Below are 17,577 nucleotides of genomic sequence, written 5' to 3'. Positions count from 1 at the left end.
TTGTGAAGTATGTGGACAAAAATGCAGGAAGCTACAGTGGTGGCAACATGCGCAAACTCTCCACTGCCATTTCTCTCATAGGAGCTCCTCCGGTGGTTTTCCTGGTACGTGTTTTTTCCAAACACATGCACACACACACACACACACACAATTATACACCTGGCTCAAATGTTGTGCCCCCCTGGGTGAATGTCTGCAAATAAATCAACATGAATGTGGATCATAAGATTGCTGTTTGATTATTCACTCAGTTGGGTTTCTTATTCTGGTTATATAAGACGTTCGGCATTTTAACACCCCTTGAGCTGAATTAGCCTGAACTCCTTACCCTTTGCCTTTTGTATGGCCTCATAGTGGGTCAATTACACAAAGAACACAAAACGCTTAATCCCTGTGTTGAGCCAGCAAGTGTGTTTTGGTTCACTTGAGTGTGCGACACACGTCTTAGGCAGAGAGATGTTAGTGTGTAGTTTTTGCTGAAACTGTGGATAAATGTGAATCTTGTTTTTGCTCTTGGTTACAGGATGAGCCCACCACTGGCATGGACCCCAAAGCCCGGCGGGCGTTATGGAACTGCATTCACAGTGTCATCAAAGAGGGACGCTCTGTCGTGCTCACCTCACACAGGTAAAACATACCAAATGTTTTCATACTCCTGAATGAGAGATAATGGGCAAAGTAGTATTAATGTAACTCAACTGGTAGAGACAAAGGCATGGGTTTGACACTATGGGACAGTTTTCCGGACAGGGTTTACCCTCGTCCCAGATTAAAATGCATGAGCTACCTTAATTTAAAAACACCTTGCACTGACACATCTTAACATATATCACTGACATTGTTTTGCCCCAAGATGCACTTCTACATTAGGTTTTTCTCTAAGGTTTGTTTAAAAAAAAAAAAAACTACTTAAAATGTAATATAATTTATATAACTAAAGCCTAGTACTGGATTAATCTCATCCCTGTCTGGGAAACTGCCCCTATAAATCAGTTTGGAAAAAGTGTCTGCCAAATGTAAAAGTAATATATGGGTCAGTGACAAAAACAGTTTGGCAAGATGAGATTTTTTTTAAAACTTGTTTTAAAACCATGCATTAGGTTTATTTCAATGCACAATGAATTTGTTAATTGCAATAAAAAATAACATTTGCACCATTTTTATGAAAGTTAAGACTGAATGGACCTGAAAATGTAAAATGGTGTAACCACCAATTGTGCCAAAGAATGAGAAAAAATTAATATTTTATCCACCTTGATGGCATGTAAGCGTAATCATCAAAAAAAAATCATTTTAAAATATAATTTTTAGTTATTTCTAAATGTAAATTTTTATGTGTTTTTGTAATATTTGTCCAGACATAAGCCCTGAAAACAGTTCTGTTTTCTAAATAAGCTTAGACAAATGATGTAAAAAAATCATATTACACTAAACTAGATGGTTATATTTTATTCCAAATTTTTTATGAATATATTTATATTTTAATTAAAAAAAATACTTGTTATACCAATTGGCACAGACCGGTTACACCACATTGACATTTTTGCAATTATCCCCCAAATATTCTTTCAAAATGAAATAAAACCAGAAATTTTAGAATTGGTCCTCAAAAAGAGAATGTATGCAAGATATCTGCAAATTTATTTTGAAATTTTAACCATTTTACATTTAATTTATCCATACGGACACAAAATAATTAACGTCACATCTTTGACCAATATACTACAATGTTAGTTAGCGCTAACTAAATAAACTGTACACTGCAAAAAATGATTTTCAAGTAAAAAAATCGTAGTATTTTTGTTTTGTTTTCAGTAAAAATATCTACAAAAATTTGAATTAAGATGCTTTTTCTTGATGAGCAAAACGACCCAAGAAAATTAAGTCTAGTTTTTAGACCAAAAATATAAAATTTAAGTGATTTTGTGCATACAACAAGAAAAAAATCTGCCAATGGGGTAAGAAAATTTCTCTTGAATTTAGTGTTTAAGAAAAATGTTCAAGATTTTTTTGCTTACCCCATTGGCAGATTTTTTTTCACTTAAATTTGATATTTTTGGTTTAAAAACTAGACTTATTTTTGTCGTTTTGCTCATCAAGAAAAACATTTTAATTTAAGAATTTTTAGATATTTTTACTGAAAACAAGACAAAAATACTAAGATTTTTTTTCTTCTTGAAAATCATTTTTTTGCAGTGTACAGTAACTGTGCGTTAACGTGTGCTAGTTTTTATGCATTTAGGTTGGGGGTTTTCTTTGGAGTAAACTAACCTGTGCTGTTTTTTCTCCAGTATGGAGGAATGTGAAGCACTGTGCACTAGAATGGCCATCATGGTGAACGGCAGGTTCCGGTGTCTGGGCAGCGTCCAACACCTGAAGAACAGGTAAGTTTTTAAATAATATTTGTGTGAATTGCACATTTATTAGACTAAGAAACAAATCTTTTTCTATTTTCTTCACGTTCCCTATTCTTCCTACCTTAGATTTGGTGATGGATACACCATCATTCTGAGGGTAGCTGGTCCAGATCCAGACCTTCAGCCTGTGATGAAGTTTATCGAGAGCGAGCTACCAGGCAGTACACTAAAAGAGAAACATCGAAACATGCTACAATACCAGCTCTCTTCTTCCCTTACATCTCTCGCTCACATCTTCAGCATCCTCGCCAAGAATAAAGAGTTCCTCAGGATTGAAGATTATTCTGTGTCTCAGACCACTCTTGACCAGGTGAGGGTCACGTTTAACTTGAACATGATGTTTTATCGTGTGTGTAGTGCAGTGACTTAAAGCGTAACTTAACCCCTGGTCAGAGCCTGACTCCACCATAGACTGTAAAAAAAATGGACGGGGTTTTTACCATGTTTTGCGTGTTAACTAAATGCATTTTTTTCTTTATCAACAGGTGTTTGTTAACTTTGCCAAGGACCAAAGTGACGACCACTGCGACAGCTCCATTCGTCGTAAGGAGACCGCGGTCGACATGGTATTACTGAGTCCACTGTCCAGTGCAGATAATATAGAGAAGCCAAAAGAAAGCTTTGTGTGAGCTTGGCTTTCTCTTTACACTACAAGCTAACCGGAGCCAGTGGATTCCACACGTTTCACAATGTTTTTGTGGCCTTTGCACTGCAGTCTGCCGGTCTGACCTTTATCTGAAGATAAATGACCAAAGGGTCAGCTGAGAGGCAAACACTGCAGCCAAGATACTCAATGCAAGACAATGCAAAGAAACGATAAAGACTTCTCTAGAGTTTGTAGCGCGGCTACATCCAAGCCACGAGTGTTAAATTATCAGTTTTTGGTGGACCGTATTTCGTGCAGTTGTTGGCAGAGGGGTCATCAGTTTTATCACATGACCGATGATAATTCGGGCCGATGGGTAAATGCCAATGATCGATAATTCAGGGTCAGTGTCTTTATTTTTTATTTTCTTAAGACTAGAAATTTCTTGCTGAAGATTCACAATCATTTGCGTGGCCTAGGGCTAAACTGCAAATCATACTACGGTAACTTGATTTTTCTTGTTGTATGTGTCATTATTTATAAGTGAGCAATTGTTTTAGATGTCTTTTAAAGTCCGAAATGGGATTATTTAATACTGTCAAAGAGTGCCTCGTAAGAATCCGAATCATTAAGCGATGAGCAAAGTGACTCTTATAGGGTTTTATAATAAAATAAAATGTAAAAAAAAGTGTTTAGATGAGTAAGCTTTACATCTAACAAATACCTCGACTGACACTGTATTCCTAAGGGACACTCCAGAAGGAAATTAAAAGTCACAATGTGCCTTCTTTAGTTAAAGTCCTTCACAAAATAAACCAGGTTTGCTGGTCTCCTAGCTTAAGTGGCCAAAACTCCTGTACCAGCCTGGCCAGTTTAAGCCAGCTTTGACCATAAAAACCACTTTAGCTTGGTAATTTTTTTTTAGGAGGATAGTGAAATTTAATCGTAAGTACATTATTGATTTCTGCTGTGTTGTAAGTAGTCGTTCAGTACAGTAAGGTGATGAGCCCGTCAGTATTTTGGATGTTATTGGGATAGGCAACCTTGATGCCTTATGTCAGAGCACTTTACTCGCTGTGTAAATTGGAATTGATTTAATGGTAAAATGTGTTTTGCACTGGATTTTCCACAGACAAAGTATTTACCTTTATCTCCAACCAAAATGATCAAACCTTGGAAAGACAAAAAACGTCTTAGTACCACTAATATTCCTCATTTCAAAACTGTTTACATTTCAAATGTATGGCAGTGGGATGTCTGTTACTCACCTTGTACACTTACTGTATTTACACAATAAAACATGCCAATTCTATATTTCGTTTATATGTCAAATGCAATCTTGTCCTGGAGCATATAAAGTTCACATGAATATCTGTGCAATTTAATGATATGTTGATTTATTGACATGCACATACCACTGAGTGAACAGTTTGACAAAGTCTCTTTTCGATAGACTAAACATATGCCTACTAAATAAAACCTATGCAATGTCATTAAGAAAGTGCTACTTTAAATGGGTTATATTTTTGTTTGACATAATAGTCTGTAATATGTTTGTCTGTTTGGTGATTGGTTCATTGCAACGTTTGAATCACTGTATACACAATTTCCATCATTTGGAGACTCCGGTTTTGTCAAATTACAGTATGGGTCCAGGCTATTTCATTGGTGAGAATCCACAGGGGAACAAGAGTTTATTCTTCTGTGACACCAGATATGCAGAGCTCTCCCTTACTGGAGAAAAACAAAAAAGTAAATGATAAATTTATTTAATATAATAAATATGAATTTAAGCCATAAAAACAAATGTAAATTTTTGTCTATTTGTGTCATTTGCACATTAATTTACCTCCAATCATATTTAACACACAGTGTGTCAAATAAATAATTTAGTTAAATCTGTATGTTAGGACCTATGTAGGGCTGTCACGACTATGAAATTTGGCTAACGGTTAATTGCCTAATGAATTGTGACAATTATAACGATTAATTGCCTGTTTTAGGGCTTTGACATTTAATTCTCATAGATTTTTTGTTTGTTCATGAAATCATTTTCACAGATTGTTGTGAAATAATTTAAAATTAATATTTTGCTAAGTTTGATACACACAACACATATTTAAAAGCAATGAATATTTCTTTCAAAAACTGAAAATTCTTCATAAGAAATAAATAACTGAAAATATAAATATTTTTTAAATGCAATCAAAATAAACTGAATATACCAGAACAGGCCTTAAATAGAAGCCAATTATACAAAGGTCATATTAGTACTGGACCACATGGCTGCAAAAAATAAATTCCTTATGCTGCGTTCACACCAGCCGTGGTAGAGGCGTCAAGCGCAAATTATTTCAATGTTAAAGGTGAAGTGTGTAAATTTTAGTGGCATCTAGTGGTGAGGTTGTGAATTGCAACCAACAGCTCAGTCCACTGCTCACCTCTCGCTTTTGAAAAACATAGAGAAGCTACTGTGGCCACCACCGGACAAACAGGTCATTGCCGGAGACAACTTAGTAAAAAGTTTGTCCGTTAAGAGCTTCTGTAGAAACATGGCGGCCCAAAATGGCGACTTCCATGTAAGTGGACCCTCGGTGTATGTAGATAAAAACATCTCATTATAAGGTAATAAACACATAACGGTTCATTATGAAAGGTCTTTATACACCACTGATCATATAGTTTTGTATATTATTTATCATTTGTGTCAAGAGATCCTTACACACTGCACCTTTAAGTCAATGTGAAGACACGTTGACATGCGTCTGGAGTTCTCACGGTGCGAATGAGGCGTTTAGCGCGGCGCGGGAGAGGCGATTCCGCCTCATTTGCGCATCTAGCAAATGCACAAGTTGAAAAATTTGAACTTTGGTGGAAAAACGCACCACGTTAACCAATCAGGAGCTTACTCTAGTGATTACAGGATGTGAGCAGAGTCGCAGAAGCCCCTCCCATAACGCGAATTTCTGCGAGAATGTCTCGATGACTACAATTTCATGCGCGGCTTTCACGTGCGAATGAACTCAAAATGTTCAAGCGGCAAACTTGATGTGGTAGACGTGAATTTGACGCCTCAAACGCGGCTGGTGTGAACCCACGGTTACAGATCCTTAAGAATAGCATCCTTCACTTCCCTAAATTTGGAATAGTTTTGGAAATGTAGGTTTTACCTACATAATGCTTATCAAAGTTTTGCAGCATTTCTTTAAATACTGTTGTTACACTTTTAGTCAAGGAGTGCCATCTGATAGTCTCATTTATACAGGCGCTGCAGCTCCCCCTTGTGTTTTTTAGAGAAATATGCAATTATCTGAAATATCTGAAATCATCACAATGAGGTCAAACAATCGATTATTTAATCAATGTGACAGCCCTAGACCTATGTACCATCTGATGCAATAGGACAAAGTAAAGCTATACCTGCCGCAACTACTCTGGCATCGTCATGAGAGTGACGTCGTATTGCTGCTCGATGGTCTGCGCTCTCAAACCACCACAAAACATTCACTGTGATGAGAAAACATAGGAGTATTTTTATTATATCGTATAAAATGTATTTGCTTTCTTAATAGTTAACACTTACCTTGATTAAGCTGACCAAATTCAGAATGAAAAACCCCCACTGGATGGGCATATCCTGACCCGGTGTGGGTTCCCACTGCTGCCTGAAATGCCCGGCCCCACACCGCCGGACCTCCTGGTTTCATCTGGAAGGTAGCCAGCTCATAAACACCTTTAGTAAATGAAACATTCAAAAAATTGAATCCTTTAGATGGGAGATGTTTGTCAAGGTATCGCATTTCAGAATGTGATATCAGCGGTTACACAAAGTGGTCAAAGTGTTTGATAAAAACGAATGGTGAATATAAAATTATCATTCTATGAACTGCATAAAGTGCTCACCTCCCTCTTTGGGTGGTTTCTGAATTTTACTCCAGGGTACGAGGTATGTCACCTCATTATCCTGAGAGCTGAGCATGTGCAATGCTTTAGAGAGGTACTGCTCCGTCCAGGTTGGGTCCTGAGCCAGACCTGCCCGTACTGATGCCCGCTGGGCATAGTTATCTAAAAACATTACAGCAAATAAGCAGGTTACTCTTATGAGGTTGTATGTAGAGATGTTGTATCACGACAAAAGGAGATAGCTGAACTTATTAAAAAACATTTAAATAGGTAATTGTATGGTTATTTATCCTAATAAGGGATTTGTTGCAACTCAAGCCTGGATTTACTGGTATGGAGGACGAAAAATCACTTAAAGGATAGTTCACCCAAAAATTAAAATTCTCTCATTTTGTTACCAACCTGTATAGATTTTGTTGTTCTGATGAACATGAGGGAAGATATTTTGAGAAATGTTTGTAAATATTCTTTTTTCCTACTATGGAAGTGAATGGGGCTCCTGATCGGTTTGGTTACAAACATTCCTCAAAATATCTTCCTTCATGTTTATATGAACAAATTTTTTTATAGAGGTTTGTAACAACATGAGAGTGAGAAAATGATGACAGAAAGTCATTTTTGGGTGAACTATACCTTTAAGTGTAAATTAAATAAATAAATAAACAGAAATAAATAAATGAACAAATACATAAATGCATAAATAAATAATTAATTAAATGCATAAATAAATAAATGTATAAACACAGACATAAAAAATGGATAAATGCATAAATGCATAAATACATGTAGAAATACAGAAATAAATAAGGGATTAAATGCATAAATAAATAAATGCAGACATAAATAATGTCGCACTTGCCCGTTGTGCTTTTACACAGACTGCGTTTGCAGCGAGTGCAGCACAGCTTTAAAAGTAATGATATTTTTGACAAAACTACATTTATTTTTGCATTTATTCATTTATCTATTTCTACTTTAATTAATTAATTTATTTATGCATTTAATTAATTACTTAATTTATTTATGCATTTATGTATTTGTTCATTTATTTATTTCTGTATTTCTACATTTATTCATTCATTCATTCATACATGCATTTATGTATGCATTTATTTATTTATTTAGACTTTTTAGTCATTTTTCCTCCTCCATATAATGGGGAAATTATCTAAGCATTTTGTTGCAATTTTGTTACATGTTCAAGACCCCAACATTTTAAACCACAGATTTTACAACTCTTTTCTCACCATACTCCCAGATGTGGAAAACCTGATTGAGACCCCCATATTCCACAGTCCAGTAGCCTAAGAGCTTTGAATGGGCTGTCCGGAGGTGGATCTTATCATTAGTTAATTTGAGGAAGGCAGAGTTGAGATGGGGTTGGATGAAATAGGTGCGGAACTCATAGAAGGTTCCATTCACCTGCCGCTGCCCAGTGGAGACAAAGGCCCTGTGCTGCTTGAGGAATACAAATAAAACAATCAGAGAGGGACACCGTGTGGTCATTATTGGAACTGAACAACATTATTTTAGTAGAACTTCATAATTGATCAACATAAAATGGGTAAAATATAATATTTAATATATTATCAAGATAATTGTGCTTAAGATATAAATTGACAAAATATCAATAAATATTGTATACATATACATGTGTTGTTTAATAAAAAAACTAAACTAAAGTATATTTTTTTTTATTCTTGAACTCTTTCCAAATCATGTTTTCAAACTGGGCAAAATAATTTTTAACTATTCTAGAGCAAAGGCAAAAATATAAAGAGTACATCAACATTTGCAAAAATTTTGAGATTTTAGGATTATTATCCAGCCCTAATTCTGTTTCAAATACTAATGCATGGAAAATCTTATATGATGAAAATTATACATTTGGCCTCAAATGTTTTATTGTGCACACAAAAAGCTCACTATTCACATCCACATCTGTTTGGACACTCGTTTTTTTATATATACGTTGAAACTGCATGTTAAAGATAAACCACACATGTTTGCCAGTTTGTGATATGTAATCCTTTAAAAGTACAAAGCTCAAATCCTATATTTTTAGGCCACTCTTGGTTCAAGGGCAGTTTCGCAGGACAGGGCTTATCCTACTCCCAGACTAAAATGCATGTTTGAGTTGCAATCATTTAAAAACATATTGCCCTAACATATCTTAACATAAATCAGTGCCATTGTTTTGTATCAAGATGCACATCAGTATTGTTTTTGTAAGGTGTGTTTGTAAAATCTACTTAAATGTTCTATTACTAAAACCTAGTACTGGATTAATCTAAACCCTGTCCGGGATTCTGTCACTTAATGTTGAAGCCCCCTTTTACTGGGTGTACCCCTCCAAACAAAATAAATGCCAGAAAATCTATTAAAGTATTATCAATTTAATTTATATGCATGCATTTATACACTGACCATCAATTCTGTTGATTTGTAGGCTTATTTCTCTGATGTTTTATTACACAGAATATACATTTAATAAAATGTCATAAAACAATGCAGGGGGGAACCTCATTGCTATAGAGTAACGTTAGACCAGTTAATTTTACAAATACTATATACTAAAATATAATCTTCATGACAAGACAGCTTTATTTTTGTTGTCACCGACTCCATTATTGTAGCAAGGGCATCATAGGACACGAGCAATATATTTATGGCGTTATAACACTAGAAAATTCATACAATCACCACATACGTAATTAAGCTAAACAACATTTTGATTATTAAACGCTTGGACTCGATAAATGCGTGTGCTTTTTTGTAATTCAGGACACTGACAAGTTCAGACAAACGTTGTTAAATATCTCGTTTCACAATGGGGGCGTTCACTGACACACTACCGCCCCCAAATGTGTTGTTTGTTTTGCTGTTATGAATATGAAACAACTTATTTTATCAACAGCCTCTTTATACATAAAAGTCGCTTCAAACATTTGTTAACTGAATATTGTGGGTTTTTTAAGGAAGTGGATGTTTGTAACCCGAATAAAGCGTATAAACACCGCCATTAAACGATTTCAACTCACCTCAGGTTGGCTTTTCAAAGCGAGGCACTGTTTTGCGCAAACTGACGCATTTCGCCACGCGCTACGCAACTGTAACATTTTATTTATCGTGAGCGTCATAGCGCAACCAAAGCGCAACTGTACTGCAGCTTGATTGACGTCAAGTTCAAACGTGCAGCTATGAACGAAGTTCACTACGGAAGCCGGAAAGTGTTTAATAGCAACGCATTTAAACCTATGTTATGGTGCGTTCCAGGCAACCTGTAACCAGTAAATCACGACTTCAAAACCACGACTAACGACTCTGAACTGGGAGTACATCGATCTAGTACGAGTTCACGGGTGGGAAGTCACGGGTTTGACTGCCGTTCCAGTGGACTTTCACAGGTAGAAGGTTGTAAAAACACGGGTTACAGGCTGCCTTGGAACGCATAGAGTCGTGAGTCGTGGTTTTGAAGTCGTAATTCACGGGCTCAAAAACCTGCCTGGAACGCAGCATTATAACAGTATGCAGTATACAGCTGAAGAGAGCACGTGTGAAACGAAATATTTGCTTTTATTCATACAGAAAAACCAGAGTTTTTTGGGATTTATGTTTACTGGATTTACAAGTATTTCACAAATCATGGCAAGATTTGTATTAGGCTTTTATATAAATAAGTGCATATTTTACTTCAAAATTGTATCCAATTTCCTGAACACTTATAAACTTTATTTTTGTATTATACTGTTGTGTAAATCCAAGAGGAATTTCATTCATTCCACTTTGGAGCCAAAAACATCCCATGCTTATTGGAATTCCATTCATTTCTCTTTGGGCCAATCAACAGGGACACACCTCCTGTTTTTAGGGATATTATACAGGCTGGTACATTTTGGATTGTGCTCAGCAATTTTTGGTCAGACTGGAATGTTTATCCCTAAATCAAAAGAAAGACAATATAGGGGCTCTGCTCTCAGTGTTGTTGATTGGTGACGGTGGGTAGGTGGGGCAAACTAAATATCAGCACCTCTCCTTCTGCACCTCACTTTCAAACTATTTGTTGCTGGTTATCAGCATAACAACACCCAGAGACTAGCCAGACAGCAGAAGGGCAGTGTCTTTAACAGGTTATTAAAGCATTATCCAGAAACAGCTCTCAGCTTTGGCAGTGAAGGTTGAAGCTAATCCTTTATAATCATCATGACCGGAACACCATTGGTGTTGATGATGAGTATGCTCTTCATCCTGTCTGTGGGTAAGTCTTTGTGCACTGTGGTTATCCCTGTGGTTTAATGAGTGCTGCCTTCATTTCTATAAGTGTTAAGGTGTTTTATTTATCCTAAATACCAAATATTGTCCTTAATTTCCCAATTGCATTATATTATACTGTTTTTTCTCCAATATTCTCCTAATATTCCAGGTGCAGAGGATAAATCACTGCTCTACCGGAGGGTGAGAGATCTCCGGGTTAAATTCTTCACCAAAAACAAACAATAGATTAAATAGTTTGTATATGTGTGACAATATAATTTTCTATTTACATTTTATAGCCAGCATGTGGAGATTTGAGCGGAAATCAAGCGTGTCCTCTCAACTATTCTCCTATTTGTGGAAATGATGGCATCACATATGTCAATGAATGCACCCTGTGTGTACAGAGAATGTAAGTCCCATTTGTTTCTGAATTTCCCACCATACTGATTTTCCATGTGATATAGGCCCACTAAATATATAAAACCTAATAAAAGCCACATTCATTTAATACATAAAATATATCAGTGTTCATTTCAAGTGCCATGGTGCTGAGATGTTTAATCACTGATAGGTTGTTTGTTTTATAGGCACACTAACACAGACATTCTGATTGTGAAAGAAGATCGGTGCTGAAATGGACAGACGTAAATGACATCATCTGCTTTTTTATTTTTGTTTGTTTAGAAGAGTGTATTGCATGATGACCAATATATCTACGTAGATGTGTGAAATTATTCAGTTTGTTTTAACCTAAGGACTTGAAGTGATTAAATGTGTGATTAAAAAGTTTAATCCAATTGAATGAACTGTTAATTTACATTTAGTAAAGAGTTTTATTAGTTTGGTTTTATAATGAAGGTTTATAGTTAGGGTTTTCCCCCCTAATTTTTCAAAGTGTAATGGTTTTAAGAAGGAAGTGTTTGAGTCATGTTAACACAAACTGTTTACCTAACAGAAATATAATTTTTTACAACTGTTTCAACATTTTGATAATAAAATCTATAGCTTTAGAGACAAACAATTGCAAAGTTGGTCTGATTCATTTATGGCTTTGAGTTATTCGAACAATAGTCAGTAGTCTTTAAACATCGTTTTAACAACAAAATCCACTGCTCTTATAACATTATTTACAGTCATTTTAGTCAGCTGATGTATAGTTGTGGCGGAACAAAATTTTCAGACCTCTGTTTCGAGGGACCGTTTAAAGCGACGTACCAACAAAATAAACCATTCACATGTGAGTTTTTACTACATATTTACGATTAGCCAACAAATAAGCGTTTTAATATATACAACGTTTATTATTTAAACACACAACGCGTTTTTATAACACAACTGTAATTATTTCTGATACATTAATATTTGCAATATTAGATTCGCAACGATGTGCATTCTGTATTGCTGCCATGCATTTACGCATTAGTAATATTAACCACAGTACAAAACAACTTAAGGGTTTTCTCATTCCTGAAAATTATTATTCACTTAAATTTCATATGCTAAGACTGTTATCGGTACACCTTGGAGGGATTACACAACACAAGACACCGAGTCTTAAATTCAGTACATCCTCTGTCATGGCCAAAAGCAAGTTTGAATACGTAAGAAACTTTGAGCTTGACGACACCTGCTTGAGAAACTGCTACATTGTGGTTCGTCTGGATGGACGCAACTTTCACAAGTAAGTTATTTTAATGTACATGGCTAGTTTGAGACACTTCAGTAGTGTAAGTACTGTAATTTTCAACATCTTTTTCTTTATCCCAGATTTTCTGAGCAACACAAGTTCATTAAACCCAATGATAACAGAGCTTTGGGTCTGATGAGTCGCAGTGCTCGCTCTGTCATGGAGGAACTTGAGGACATCACAATAGCCTATGGACAGAGTGATGAGTTCAGCTTTGTGTTTAAAAGATCATCCAGCTGGTTCAAAAGAAGAGCCAGGTATGATTTTGGTATAGTATATATTTCAAGCAATCATAACAAGAAGATGCTGATGCCTGTCAGGTCTGGGAAACTGAATGAATGTTGTTATTTGTCTCCACAGTAAACTGATGACCCATGTGACTTCCCAGTTTTCCTCTAGCTTTGTTTTTTTCTGGAAGGAGTATTTTGGGGAACAGCCGCTGCTGTACCCACCAAGCTTTGATGGCAGGGTGGTGCTGTATCCTAGCAACCAAAACCTTAAAGACTACCTAAGCTGGAGACAGGCGGATTGTAAGTAAATTAAAGTTTAATTTGGGAATTGTGTGTTTATACAATTGCAGGTACGGAGTGGTTATTTTTTCTGCTTTTTAAAGCGGACATATCATGAAAATCTGACATTTTACATGTTTTAGGATTATAATTGGGTCCCCTGTGCTTTTATAAGTATAGAAAATGAGAAAAAGATCAACCCAGTAACTTAGTTTTGGTAAAGCATTCTCTGCAAGCAAATGAAAAAATAAGTAATTGAAATTTTGCTCCCCTTGTTATGTCAGAAGGGGATAATACCGCCCCTTAATCTGCACTATCATAACACAGCACTGCCATTTAGGGCAGAGATCAGCTCATTTGCATTTTTAGGAGGAACACCCAAAAATGGCACATTTTTGCTCACACCTACAAAGTGGCAATTTTAACATGCTATTATAAATTATCTATATGGTATTTTTAGCTTAACTTCATATACGTACTCTGGGGACACCAAAGATTTATTTAACATCTTAAAAGTCTTGTGAAATGTCCCCTTTAATGGTTGTATTTGTTATTATTTTTAATAATTTGGAATTCATTGTCATGGATCGCAAGATAACAATATATAACAATATATTTTCTTTAAGAAGTGTCTGTAATGTGTTTGTATATGTACTTATTAATGTAAATTAGACTGAAAGAGAAGAATGTAGAAGAATGCATCTAGTCAATATGAAACTTTTTTGTGCTAGACAAACTAAACTTTATAGGAAAAAATGTGGGTTTGTTTCTGTATTAGACTCTATGATAACAAGTAACAAGTCTTGACATTTGTTATCATTTCTCAGGTCATATCAACAATTTGTATAACACTACGTTTTGGACACTGGTGCAGAAAGGTGGATTGACCACTACTCAGGCGGAGGAGAGACTCAGTGTATGATCACTCAGAGTATTTGCTTAACTTCTGTTGACTTGTTTTTGTTTAGTTTTTTAATGTTTGGAGACATTCCGAAGAACCGAGAAATGAAACAATAATATTTACGTTCTTCTCTCACTCTTCAAGGGGACACAAGCTGCAGATAAGAACGAGATCTTGTTTTCAGAGTTTAATATCAATTACAACAACGAATCCCCAATGCATAGAAAAGGAACGACATTACTATGGGAAATGGTCAGTAAAAGTTTTTATAAAATGGTTTATTTAGTCATTAATGAATTCTCAGCCCATATTCTTACTTATGAACCTTGTGAACAGGTGAATGAAACCACAACTAAACAGATCAAGCGACCGAATGAGGCAGAGACAGAAGTTACTGTGACACGGACCAGAAAGAAAGTTACCACTCATTTCTGTGACATCATCGGAGATCAGTTCTGGGGAGAACATCCAGACATTCTGGAAAAAGACTGAATCGAACCAAAAACAAATCTGCTTTTCATTTTGATATTTAATAAACATTCAAATATTTTATATTTGTTGTATTTTTTGCAAAGACACCTCCCAAATGTACCTGTGATTATATTTATGCATTTGAAAGACACTTTTATAAAAAATGATCTGCAGTGCATTACAAGGTATACATTTTATCATTATGTGTGCCAGTGCAGAAATAGCAATCTTTTCATTTCAAAGTAACTGAGGACAATCGCTGTAATGTTTATAAAGTTTTGGTTCACCCATAAATGCTTTTTCAACTTCATCAGACAGCAAGGAATGATATAAACAATTGTTTTTTTTTTGTTGAGAAATTGGAAGAAGCAGAAGGTTGCACCAAAGCATAATGAATATCCCTGAAAACATGCAAAGCAAATATATACTTCATATATACTTTTCCTGGTTTGTCTGATCTCAATAGTCAGGGGGAAATGCTGCTGTCTTGATGTTATTTTCTTTAGATTCCTGTTGGAGATGAGAAGAAACCAGGGAATGACAGAGGGATCAATTTCTTTCCTGCCAGGATGAGCATCTGTTTTTCCTCACCCCCACTGCTTCCTCTTAGTATAGAGGACCTTTTCAGCTAAACGTCAGTGTTATTGCATTCCAGCACGATGGAAACGGCATGGCCATATTTAATGAAGTGTACTTGATATTTACAAATGTCTTGTAAAATTTTTTGAAAGTGCTAAAATCAAGCCAGAAGAGATCAAGTGTGTTTCTCCTGTGCTTTGATTATTGTCACCACATTGTAACTGCATACTGATCATAAAATATTTTATGAATCACCACAGGAGCACATCTTTACTCTGCACTACACCTGTGCATCTTACATTAGTGTCAAGCTGTATTTTATTACGTGTGATGTTGTATTGCGTATCCCTGACCTAATTTTGTGCTTAAATTATAACAGTGCACAGTGTAACAGCTGTGCATGCTTTACAAGATGTGTCATAGTGAGAATTGTCATGCGATTAGTTTCTTCCACCATTGTTTGAGCAATTTCATACATAACAAAGGAGGATATTTATGCCTGCTTAGCATTGGAGCTGATTATAATTAAATGTATAGTTCACTGTTAATGACCCACCTCTGAGTCGCATTACCCCTTTACACTGTTGTCTGTGTTATTTTATTGGTACCCAGTTGTATTTTATTACACATGCTATTTTGGGTATCCCTGACCTAATTTGACTCTGCAGTGATTGTTATATAACAAAATGATGCAACATTAACAACTGTAACTGTACTTCTGAAGAAATTTAATATTCAGACATTCCCACCAAGCAGTCCAGTATTTTTTTTATTAAGGCTACTTTTTTTCTCCCTTTTGTGTTTGTTTCACAGAGTAATAGCACAGCACATATAAAAAGAAAAAACACATTTCCACCAATTTGTGTGACTACATCATTAATTATAGTAATTAAAAACTTTGTAATGCAAGAAAGACAGGCAGATAGATACATAGATGGATGGATGGTCAGGATAGATATATAGATGCACAGATTGACAGAAAGGATAGATAGATACATAGATAGATAGGCAGGCAGACAGAGACAGTCAGACAGATATCAGATAGTTCTTATAAATGGATGGATGGATAGACAGACAGAAAGAATAGATAGATGGATGGACAGAAAAGATAGATAGATTGATGGATGGATAGACATATGGACAAACAGGATAGATATATAGATGGATGTACAAACAGACAGAAAGGATAGATAGATAAAATAGACAAATGGATGGACCGAAATGATAGACAGACAGACATGATAGATATATAGATTTACGGACGGACAGACATACATACAGAAAGGATAGATAGATGGATGGACAGAAAAGATAGATAGATTGATGGATGGATGGATAGACAGACAGACAAACAGGATAGATATATAGATAAATGGACAGACAGACAGAAAGGATAGATAGATGGATGGACGAATAGACAGAAAAGATAGATAGATAGACAGACAGACAGGATATATATAGATGGATGGACAGAAAAGATAGATAGATAGATAGATGGATGGATGACTGAATTAATGGATGGATGGATAGACAGACAGACAAACAAACCGGATAGATATATAGATGGATGTATGGACGGATAGACAGAAAAGATAGAAAGACAAACAAACAGGATAGATATATAGATGGACGGACAGACAGACATACAGGCAGGCAGAGACAGACAGATATCAAATAGTTCTTGTGGATAGATAGACAGACAGACAAACAGGATAGAGACAGATAGACAGACAGACAGACAAACAGGATAGATATATAGATGGATGGACATACAGAAAAGATAGATGGATGGATGGATGGATAGATAAATTGATGGATGAAAGGATGAATGGATGGATAGATAGACAGAAAAGATAGACAGACAAAAAACAGGATAGATATATAGATGGACATACAGGCAGGCAGAGACAGACAGATATCAGATAGTTCTTGTGGATGGATAGACAGACAGACAAACTGGATAGAGACAGACAGACAGACAGACAGAAAGACAGAAAAGATAGATAGATAGATAGATAGATAGATAGATAGATAGATAGATAGATAGATAGATAGATAGATAGATAGATATGGACAGACAGAAAGGACAGACAGACAGCGACAGTAAGAAAGATATTAGATAGTTATGAATGGCTGTGTGCGGTGATGTAGTGAAGGGAGGTGTAAGGGGAGGTGCTTACTGTACTGTGATGGCGAGGATGCGCTCCTCTCACTGCTTCAGATCCGTTGCAGATCCGTTCCGGAGCTTATTGCTATCAGGGAGAGCT

General features: G+C 35.8%; 4 protein-coding genes across 6 annotated transcripts in view; 3 read left to right on the top strand and 1 right to left on the bottom strand.

The window, feature by feature from the left end:
* The window catches only part of abca1b (ATP-binding cassette, sub-family A (ABC1), member 1B), a 41,281-nt gene extending 37,364 nt beyond the window's left edge, over positions 1-3,917 (top strand). The window contains exons 44-48 of the mRNA XM_065275311.2: positions 1-104; positions 524-627; positions 2,292-2,384; positions 2,484-2,727; positions 2,903-3,917. Coding sequence (XP_065131383.1) covers positions 1-104; positions 524-627; positions 2,292-2,384; positions 2,484-2,727; positions 2,903-3,046 — 689 coding nt within the window. The 3' untranslated portion in view covers positions 3,047-3,917. The remainder of the gene's footprint in view (positions 105-523; positions 628-2,291; positions 2,385-2,483; positions 2,728-2,902) is intronic.
* Positions 3,918-4,378: 461 nt separating this feature from the next.
* nipsnap3a (nipsnap homolog 3A (C. elegans)) lies at positions 4,379-10,139 on the bottom strand. Of its 2 annotated transcripts, none has more exons than XM_065275312.2 (6): positions 9,948-10,139; positions 8,154-8,364; positions 6,907-7,068; positions 6,587-6,736; positions 6,424-6,510; positions 4,379-4,737 (listed from the first exon to the last, which is right to left on the bottom strand). In XM_065275312.2, the coding sequence occupies exons 1-6, from the start codon at positions 10,044-10,046 to the stop codon at positions 4,661-4,663; spliced, it is 786 nt and encodes a 261-aa protein (XP_065131384.1). In that variant the 5' UTR covers positions 10,047-10,139; the 3' UTR covers positions 4,379-4,660. The 2 variants fall into 2 exon arrangements, with proteins under 2 accessions (XP_065131384.1, XP_065131385.1); XM_065275313.2 differs by having other exon boundaries at positions 8,154-8,361; positions 9,948-10,137.
* Positions 10,140-10,971: 832 nt separating this feature from the next.
* On the top strand, positions 10,972-12,172 carry LOC135752628 (probable pancreatic secretory proteinase inhibitor). The gene is made up of 4 exons (XM_065271123.2): positions 10,972-11,164; positions 11,330-11,361; positions 11,460-11,572; positions 11,751-12,172. The coding sequence occupies exons 1-4, from the start codon at positions 11,110-11,112 to the stop codon at positions 11,794-11,796; spliced, it is 246 nt and encodes an 81-aa protein (XP_065127195.1). The 5' UTR covers positions 10,972-11,109; the 3' UTR covers positions 11,797-12,172.
* Positions 12,173-12,326: 154 nt separating this feature from the next.
* On the top strand, positions 12,327-14,812 carry thg1l (tRNA-histidine guanylyltransferase 1-like). Of its 2 annotated transcripts, XM_065271116.1 has the most exons (7): positions 12,327-12,400; positions 12,668-12,844; positions 12,931-13,107; positions 13,211-13,380; positions 14,187-14,275; positions 14,405-14,512; positions 14,597-14,812. In XM_065271116.1, exons 2-7 carry the CDS (start codon positions 12,741-12,743, stop codon positions 14,750-14,752), a joined length of 804 nt encoding a protein of 267 aa, XP_065127188.1. In that variant the 5' UTR covers positions 12,327-12,400; positions 12,668-12,740; the 3' UTR covers positions 14,753-14,812. The 2 variants fall into 2 exon arrangements, with proteins under 2 accessions (XP_065127188.1, XP_065127181.1); XM_065271109.2 differs by having other exon boundaries at positions 12,345-12,844.
* Positions 14,813-17,577: the final 2,765 nt, after the last annotated feature.

Source organism: Paramisgurnus dabryanus, chromosome 16, assembly GCF_030506205.2.
Source record: "Paramisgurnus dabryanus chromosome 16, PD_genome_1.1, whole genome shotgun sequence".
Lineage (NCBI taxonomy): Eukaryota > Metazoa > Chordata > Actinopteri > Cypriniformes > Cobitidae > Paramisgurnus > Paramisgurnus dabryanus.
The sequence above is the reverse complement of the archived record's forward strand: the minus strand, read 5'-3'. Positions and strand labels throughout refer to the sequence as shown.